We start from the raw sequence: 10,000 nt of genomic DNA, 5'->3' as shown, positions 1-10,000 counted from the left end.
CCAGAGACAGACATGTTAAGACCCAGAGTCTCTAGAGTGGGTCAGCCTACGGCCCATCTGGAAGGTTCCGGAAGGTTATCCGCCAGCTCGCGGGAGGGGGGGGGGGGGGGGGGGGGGGGGGGGGGGAGGGGGCGCTCCATACCGCAGCTATCCTGGATAACAGAGTAGAAATGTTTTGGTTTTAGCCGCCTAGACTAACACATACACATTGACGTGTGTTCCGAGACACCCAGTGCTGCCAAAGCCTGATTCGAACTGTCATGATGGCTTACAGCGTCTGCTAGACAACACCCCTGTGAGGCGATGCAGGCCTGGTGATGGAGGGGTCAAGGAGAGTGCAACCAAATGTTCTTAGATGCTATACTCTATGTATATGCTATACTCTATGTAACTGAGGGGTACAATTCCCTGACTGTATTAATCAAGTATTGGTATCATTAAACCACTACCGTATTATGTACATTACTGGCCAATACGGTACACAGGCATATGATGAGAACTTCTCCACAATAACACGGTTTCCACACAAATACTTGTTTAGAATATTTATTACATCAAAAGGGTATTATTACATTACTTTAATTGCTTTAGATGCGCTTATAAGGCAAAGAATGTGCAGGCAAATCAATAATGAATGTTAGGAATTAGATCTAGGGATATTCTGGGAAGGGGGGTGTACTACCGGTTGTAAGCCAGCAGGGGGGGGCAATGCTCTATGCAAGTCAATGGTTCCAAAGGGAGGCGATATCACCCCTGTGTCAGCGGGGAAAGGCAGCCTCTGTACTCTCAGTGTACGCGCTGCGCAGGTGAAGCCGTGGAGTCTCTGCTCCGACAGAGACGGGCTCGAGTGATGTCCTCACGGGCATGTGTAGATCTCACAGCAGTGGGGTAGACGGTTTTCTGCTCCAGCAGCCACAGTCAAAGCAATGAAGAATAATAATCCTTGCCGGAAAGTGGCTCTGCAATCACCGGTGTAGGTATCCTCCGTGGTGCGCGGTGGTTCACAATTGAACTTGACGTTACTATCCTATTAGCACGCGGCAATAAGTGCTCTATGTAGACACACAATTACCCACTTCACGTGGTCTTTGACTCGTAATGAAGGCTTTTACTAGTAAGTAGCGAACGATACGTTAAACAAACGTAGTAGGATAAACACGACTCTATTTGAGGCAATACGAGCCTACTCTACCACACGTTGCATAATGGGGAGAGACGTCACTTGGATAACTGGAACTGAACGAGACTGAACGGGACAAGGGACTTCTACATTTACTTGCACCCTATTTATATGTACGGTGGACAAGTAGTGCCGCTCTGCTTTCGGTAGCCGTATTCCTGCGCGGAGCTGAGGCTAGTAAGGGCATGTATCGTCGGTAGCTTTCAAGTCGGCTCTAGGGGGTAAGTCACTGGCGCCTGGTGGCACGCCAACCAATAGGAGAATGAAATACTATGGGCTGTAGGCTAAAGGGACATTCCGTGTATATGTACAAAGAATACACAAGGGATATCAAACGATATACAAATATTATGCAATATATATCAATCAATAAATACATATATTTGGTTTAATCTGACCCTTTGTAACAGCCGCCCCCTAATTAGTCCCACCTAATTAGCTAAGCAGAGACAGATTAACCGCACTGTCCACTACTCAATGTCCGTTGTGAGGGGTCGGTCAGTTCACAAAGTCATGGGTCATGGTCGTCATTAAGCGAGTCGGGGAGCCTTGGCGACTCTATCAGCCTCGCCACGGGTCGGTTGTAGGTCCGCCCTTGGCCGAGCACTTCTGCCACTCTGACCCTTCCGTCGGCACCAGTGGTCACTTTGCTTACGCGGCCGGCCGGCCACGCAGCTCGGGGTAGTGACTGGTCTATGGTCATGACGACTAGACGGGATGAAGGGGGGCTTAGGAGGAAGCGGGCCTGAGACTGCTTTGATCTGTGCTGGGCTGTGCTTTCTCCTCCTCCGTCTGTTTCTCTTGTTTTGCTCTGTACCCCATCTGAGGGGGGGCCGGTCCCGGCCGCCCCGTCAAGGAGTCGCTTGGGGTGCTGGGTTCGAGGTCAGCTACGTCTGGAGCGCAGCTGAGGGGGGTGGAGTTCCGAACTCCCTCTGGTGCCCACGGTTCTCTCACGGGCCTCTCGCTTAATGTCAATAGCCTCTGCTGTACGGGGGAGAGGCCGGTGTCGCTCGCCTCTGTGTGTAGGCAGCGTGTAGACGTGGGTTGACTGTCAAGTCCGTAGAGGGGGCCCTGGAGCGTCCATCCCAGTCGGGTCTGAACCGCGACTGGGCATCCTTTGGGTCCGACGTGGGCCGCCTCAATTGGGAGAATGAGGTCCGCGTGGTCGGAGCCGATGAGCAGGGTCGGTGTGGCGCCGTCGATAAGCGGTATAGGTAGTTGACGTAGGTGCACATACTTAGCCATCAGCTGTGGGATGGGGTAGGTGTACTGAGACAGGCCTATGTCGTGGCTGGTGAAGACGTTAGTTATACTATACTGCTTCTCGGGCTGGTCCACCGCTGCTATCTTGAAGGAGACCTTTTCACCCTTTATGGTCTTCTGGTCCCTTCTGATGGTGCGTATGGTCATTGTATCTTTGACACCTCGCAGGCCCAGCTGGGCTGCTGCGGAAGCGAGGAGGAGAGTCTTTTCAGACCCATCGTCCAGGACGGCGTAAGTGTCCAGGACCTTGTCCTCGTAGCTCAGGAGCACTCTGACCACTTTGAGGAGCACACGGGGGGTCCCGCTATGCTGGTCAATGTGGAGCACTCCTGTGGGTGGTGACGTAGAATCTATATGGTGCGAGTCGCACCGTGGCTCCCAGTGTCTGCCGTAGCAGTCGGGACACCAGGGAGCGGTCTGGTGGAACTTTGGTGCTGGTGCCACCGCCTCGGCATGGTACATCACCGCGACGGGCCCACTCTGTTGTCCTGGCTGACGCCTGTTGATGTCATGCAGGACCTCCAAGTGGGTGCCACCGCACCTGCTGCACTTCTTTTTCAAGCGGCACTCAGCTGCTAGGTGGCTGCGCGCGCAGCGGAAGCAGCGGCGGTGGTCCTTGACCCACTGACTCACATCATCCGTGGTCAGCTTCTTGAAATCTTCGCACTGGTACAGCCGATGTTCTCCCTCACAGTACTGGCACTCAATCTTCCACTGGTCCTCTTTCGTCGAGGGGGTGTTGTGGTTCTTGTGTGGTACTGATTCGGCTTGGTGCATAACGGTCACCAACCGGCGGTTATCCGTTTGTCCCCGAGGTCCGAGTCTTGGGCTTGGTCCACTCCATACGAACGTGTCGAGTCGTAGGCTACTGACCTCCCTGGCGAGGAACTCAGATAGGTCTAGGAGGGATGCCTCTGGACCGTTGGGGTCGCGGTAGTCTCTCTGCCGCCTGAAGCGCTCTTGTCGGGCGGGAGGGAGCTTCTCTAATATCCTCTCTACGTTAGAGTTAGCGTACAGTTCGTAGATACCCTTTTCCTTTTGGGACCCCAGCATCCCTACCAGGGACTGTACTTTGATAGACAGGTCATCTAATGCTCTGTTGTCTCTGGCTGGGGGGAGACGGTCAATGTCTCTTATCTCCTGTATCACGTAGTCCCATACGCGTCCATACCGTTGGTCGAGTGCTGCTAGAGCCGCTGTGTATGGGGTAGTAGAGTTGGCATAGGCCAGCGCTATATTGTGCGCTCGGGGCACCTTGAGGTGCTTCAATAGGGTAGCATACTTGTGGCGTTCATCAGCTACATCAACCATCATTGTCTCTAAGCACATCCGTAGCTCCGTGTACTGTGCTCGGTTCTCATGGGTGAAGTCTGGAAACGTCGGTGTGCCAAGGTACGATGTCATGGATGACTGGCACATCGGTGAGCGTTGGGGAAGAGGCCTCCTAGGCGAGTCTCCCCGTGCGTGTCGTCTTGGGCTGGTACTTGGTGGGTACCGAAGGTCGGGTACCCAGGTGCTGTCCCTCGGGGCTGGCGGTGCGTCAAACTCACCCGTGAGTTGAGTCGGGGGTTTGTAGCGCAGGGCCTCTGGGCTGACTTCTGGGCTGTACTGGACCTCCTGGTCCAGAGTACGTTGCTGCTGGTCGGCTTGACATTCCTCCTCTTCCTCCTCCTCTTCCTCTGCTAGGACCTGGAGTCTTCTGTTCAGTCTCTCGGCGTGGTCCGGTTCTTCCCGGTTGCTGGGTCTCGTATGGACCGGCTGGGAAGGGGGTTCGGAGACGTGGACAGGATCCTCCTGTTGGCGGAGTCCCGGGTCGCTTCGTCGGGTAGGGGAATGTGTCCTAGACCCATGTCTTGACGATCTCTGAGAGCTCCGTGCGGAGTGAGGGGGTGTCGCCATGGCAACCAGTTTGTCCATCAGCTCCGCCTGCAGCCGGTCGCGCTCTGCCTCGCGCTGGGCATGGGCTGCGTCGCGCGCTGCTTCGCGCTGGGCATTGGCGGCATCGCGCTGCGCATTGGCGCTGGCCTGGGCGGCGTCGCGCTGTGCGTTGGCGGCGTCGCGCTGGGCATTGGCGCTGGCATGGGCGGCGTGGAGCTGTGCATTTGCGACGTCGCGCTGTGCATTGGAGGCGGCGTGCTGTGCATCGGCGCGGCTTCTCTCAATGTTCTCTTCTGTCTGGAGGCGTCTGGTCTCCAGTCTTATGCGGTCGTCTTCACTCCTTTGTTGCGCCTGGAAGCGCTCTCGCTCGCCTGCAAACTGTTCGCGCTCGCGCGTCTGTTGCGCTTGAAGTCGATCGCGTTCGGTGGAGGCTGCCAGGGTGGCGATGAGTGCTTGCGCCAGCATCTTGTCCGCCGCGCTGGGGGAAGACGCCGTTCGGGGCGATCGGCTCCCGGCAGTACTTGTTGGAGATCCGTTCTCCTGTTGCGCACCGAGGAGATCCATCTCCTGGGTGCGCGTCTCTTCTTGTGGTGGGTCGGGTTCCATCCCGGGAGGGCTTTCTTTATCCTGGAGCGCTCCGGGGACTACCTCGTCGGCGTTGTCTGGGGATAAAGTCGTGTCAGTTCCCTCCTGGTCCCCAACGTGAGCTTGGTCAGTTACATTAGAACCCACTAGGGCCTCTGTTGGCGGGGTAGCCTGGTTGGTAGGGTCGGACATAATTTTACTATCCGCTTTAGTTATTTTATCCGTATCTAATTTCCCTTTAAAGCTAGGTATTGGACTGACAGCGTATGCCTCTAGATAGGGAGGTGGCTGCCGTCTGCGCTGCGGGCGATCTAGCTTAGGAGAACCGTTTGTGGAGTGTTCGTCATCGGCCATGTCAATATTAATATTATATTAATATTACGCTAATTATTATCCGGGGCTCGAAGGACCAATTGTAACTGAGGGGTACAATTCCCTGACTGTATTAATCAAGTATTGGTATCATTAAACCACTACCGTATTATGTACATTACTGGCCAATACCGTACACAGGTATATGATGAGAACTTCTCCACAATAACACGGTTTCCACACAAATACTTGTTTAGAATATTTATTACATCAAAAGGGTATTATTACATTACTTTAATTGCTTTAGATGCGCTTATAAGGCAAAGAATGTGCAGGCAAATCAATAATGAATGTTAGGAATTAGATCTAGGGATATTCTGGGAAGGGGGGTGTACTACCGGTTGTAAGCCAGCAGGGGGGGGCAATGCTCTATGCTAGTCAATGGTTCCATAGGGAGGCGATATCACCCCTGTGTCAGCGGGGAAAGGCAGCCTCTGTACTCTCAGTGTACGCGCTGCGCAGGTGAAGCCGTGGAGTCTCTGCTCCGACAGAGACGGGCTCGAGTGATGTCCTCACGGGCATGTGTAGATCTCACAGCAGTGGGGTAGACGGTTCTCTGCTCCAGCAGCCACAGTCAAAGCAATGAAGAATAATAATCCTTGCCGGAAAGTGGCTCTGCAATCACCGGTGTAGGTATCCTCCGTGGTGCGCGGTGGTTCACAATTGAACTTGACGTTACTATCCTATTAGCACGCGGCAATAAGTGCTCTATGTAGACACACAATTACCCACTTCACGTGGTCTTTGACTCGTAATGAAGGCTTTTACTAGTAAGTAGCGAACGATACGTTAAACAAACGTAGTAGGATAAACACGACTCTATTTGAGGCAATACGAGCCTACTCTACCACACGTTGCATAATGGGGAGAGACGTCACTTGGATAACTGGAACTGAACGAGACTGAACGGGTCAAGGGACTTCTACATTTACTTGCACCCTATTTATATGTACGGTGGACAAGTAGTGCCGCTCTGCTTTCGGTAGCCGTATTCCTGCGCGGAGCTGAGGCTAGTAAGGGCATGTCTCGTCGGTAGCTTTCAAGTCGGCTCTAGGGGGTAAGTCACTGGCGCCTGGTGGCACGCCAACCAATAGGAGAATGAAATACTATGGGCTGTAGGCTAAAGGGACATTCCGTGTATATGTACAAAGAATACACAAGGGATATCAAACAATATACAAATATTATGCAATATATATCAATCAATAAATACATATATTTGGTTTAATCTGACCCTTTGTAACACTCTATGTACATGCTATACTCTATGTATATGCTATACTCCATGTATATGCTATACTCCATGTATATGCTATACTCCATGTACATGCTATACTCCATGTACATGCTATACTCCATATATCCTATACTCCATGTATATCCTATACTCCATGTATATACTATACTCCATGTACATGCTATACTCCATGTATATGCTATACTCCATGTATATACTATACTCCATGTACATGCTATACTCCATGTATATACTATACTCCATATATATACTATACTCCATGTACATGCTATACTCCATGTATATGCTATACTCCATGTACATGCTATACTCTATGTACATGCTATACTCCATGTACATGCTATACTCCATGTACATGCTATACTCCATGTACATGCTATACTCCATGTACATGCTATACTCCATGTACATGCTATACTCCATGTACATGCTATACTCCATGTACATGCTATACTATATGTATATGCTATACTCCATGTACATGCTATACTCCATGTACATGCTATACTTATCCAATGTGATCGGAGGAATATGGATTTGTTTCTTCAACCACTGCTGTTTTCAATGAAAAGAGCCAAACGATAAGAGTGATTGATATCACTGTGATGTGTTATGGATGCGTATATAAACCAACACTTCCTCTGCGCAACAGAATCAGAACAGCATATAAACATGACCCCGGGGATTTCTGGACCTTGTCGAAGCCACAAGTTATTGCTGTTGGATTTAATTCAAAACGGAGGATCCAAAGTTATTCCACATCTATAGATTGATAAATGGTCATGCGTAGGTCTGGAATTCCTCCAACTTAAGCCCTGCTCATAAAACACAAAGATGTGTTTGTTATAGACCTGGCGTCATGCCTGTGTTGCGTCTTTGATCAAGATTAAATATTTAAGCTGACGCTTCAAAGGAGCAATGTGAACATGGTAAAGGCATGTTTACACTTCTCCGCTGGCTGCTGCCGTGCGTCGTAATGTGAAAAACAATACATGAAGCCGACAGTGAATTCGGGAGTCTGTTTCTCTTGTTGAGCGTTCAGTTCCGATCTGTCATTCTGCCTCTTCCTCCTTGGCTGCATCGCGGGTCTTTGGAGTCTTGCCTGAAAGTTTCCAGGCTGGCTACACAAAATCCTATCACCCTCCTTTGATTACCACATTAGTCACTGGCAAAGTTTTCTATTTCAAGTCTGAGAGGAAGGAGACATTGGCTAGTTGCCATGCAAATGTACTTTGGATGTACTCTCAGATGTACTTTGCCTAACATCAATGATATGATACAGATAAAAGCATAAAAACAATATCCTTTTTTCTTTGAAACTATACAATAGGCACAAAAGGACAAAGTAACTGTAGGTCATCACTAAAGTGCGAGGTACTTTTTGTCTTCATCTTTTATCGATGCCTTCACAATGACATTTCACTGCCATTATACTTGTGTGATGTCTGGGTGACAAATTAAGTCACTAAAGTCACTTAACTAAAGACTTTGGGTCTCATTCACCAAGGACTTATGACAAAAAGGGCCTTCTCTTAGGGCCATTTGAGACCTTTTTCGGGCCAATTTTGGGATTCACCAACCGTCCCAATAAAACATATATAATTAATATTATATTATAATATATCGTCTATATTCATGTCTTGCCCGAAAAGGTCTCAAATGGCCCTAAGAGAAAGCCCTTTCTGTCCGTTGGTGAATGAGACCCTTTGACTTGCTGTGTGAAGTTACTCATGTGTGTCTCCCCGCATCTTTCTCCACAGTTTTCCCGGGTGCTGAAGAACCGAGCGTGGCCCACCTTCAAGCAGGCCAAGACCAAGGTGTCGCCCCTCCACAGCAGCGACTTCTGCCCCACCAACTGCCACGTCAACGTGATGGAGGTCTCCTACCCCAAGACCACCACCTCCCTGGGGAGCGCGTTCGGTGTGCAGCTGGACAACAGGAAGAACACCCTGGAGAAGGGAGGAGGACGGAGCAGCAGTGTGGAGCAAGGTGTGGAGCAAGATCTGAGTAGGGCTGTCACTTAAACAAAAAAATATAATTCCATATTCGTTGCAGAATTGTAGACGAGTTCAAATTCAAGTTCAAATTTCAGCGTCAAAAAAGGTCTTTAAAATTGCAAGACGAAAAATAACCATGACCAGTAATTATTTGTAATACGTGTAGGTGAGCTACGTAACGGTCGACCGACTCACCCGCCTGCTGTCGTCGTTGACGGAAAACAATCCGCCGGATTGCATCACGTTCTGTGGAGCAGATAAATGTCCAGACTCCAGACAGCAGCGTGATACAATCCACATAATTATGTGCATTTCCGGGTGGCTACGTGGCGTAGTGGGCAAGGCACTCGCCACGAAATGCTGGAGACGCTCGGCTCGTCAGTTCGAGCCCAGCGCTTCATATTTGCTTTCAGTTTAGCCGGTCGTCCGTACTAATACACATTGGCCGTATTAGGGGGTGGGAAACTGATGGGTGGGGATCGGGCGTTGTGGACAGCGACTCCTACAGGTCGGTTGGTGCGCCTGCGCAGTAGAATCAGGAAGTGTCGGGGGCAGCGTGAGCCTCCCACGCGTTACTCCTCGCCACTGAGAGATCGAGCTGCGCAGGTGAAAAGATGCGACTGCTGTTACCTCAAGTACCGGAGGGGACTTGTGCTATGTATGACTTAGTCCACATTGCAGCCGGCTTGTGGGAGGCAAGAAACAGCGTCCGTGACAGGGGAGGGTTGAATTGGATGATACGAAATTGGGATGAGAGAAAAATATAGAAAATGGGAGAAAAAGTGGATACAAAAAAAAATTATGTGCATTTCCGAGATTCCAAAAAATCCGGTGTCCCTCTCATATTAGCAGGGCTCTCTTCCTCACGTCGTTAGCATCGGCTAGCTAGCCCGACGGCTATTATGAACGTCACGTCGAAAAGATTCCAGCCAGTGAATCCACAGAATGTGTGGCTCGGCAGGCAGGGTGAGGAACGGAGAGAGATGTGAGAGTAAAGAATCCATAATCCTTGTCGCCAATATTGTGTATAATAACTTCACAAGATAAGACGTTCAAACACTAAGGAGATGGAAGGTGTGAGAACTGAGGAGATGGAAGGTGTGAAAATAGAGCATGTTTTTCTCTTGTGGCTTCCTCTGCCACACAGTTAGCCAGGCTGCAATGCTGATCTCATCATCCACACACACACTCCACAGCTGCACATCCTTTCAAGCATCTATAGTGCAAGTGTTCAACATTGATCGGTTTAAATATTTCTCATTTGATACGGTGGCCATAGGCCAGAAGGATGTTTTCAGGGGAATCGTCACTTTTTGGCCTCGCTGGAAAGCCATGACTAAAGTTGTTTAGGACCTGTGGAGGAAATTAGCCGGAGCCAAGGATATACTCAGTCAATTAGACTTGGTTATCACAGATGTATTAACTCAACCAGAGTATCGAAATACAAGTTAGTCAAGAGTTATGCTG

The 10,000-nt window shown here is 50.1% G+C and overlaps 1 protein-coding gene across 1 annotated transcript in view; it reads left to right on the top strand.

Annotated features, from left to right (window-relative positions):
• Nucleotides 1-10,000, top strand: part of prex2 (phosphatidylinositol-3,4,5-trisphosphate-dependent Rac exchange factor 2) — a 317,978-nt gene that overhangs the window by 143,752 nt on the left and 164,226 nt on the right. Inside the window, exon 13 of the mRNA XM_084325913.1 lies at nt 8,297-8,551. Coding sequence (XP_084182039.1) covers nt 8,297-8,551 — 255 coding nt within the window. The remainder of the gene's footprint in view (nt 1-8,296; nt 8,552-10,000) is intronic.

Source organism: Notolepis coatsorum (assembly GCF_963971535.1).
Source record: "Notolepis coatsorum genome assembly, chromosome: 12".
Lineage (NCBI taxonomy): Eukaryota > Metazoa > Chordata > Actinopteri > Aulopiformes > Paralepididae > Notolepis > Notolepis coatsorum.
This window is presented reverse-complemented; position numbering and strand designations above follow the sequence as displayed.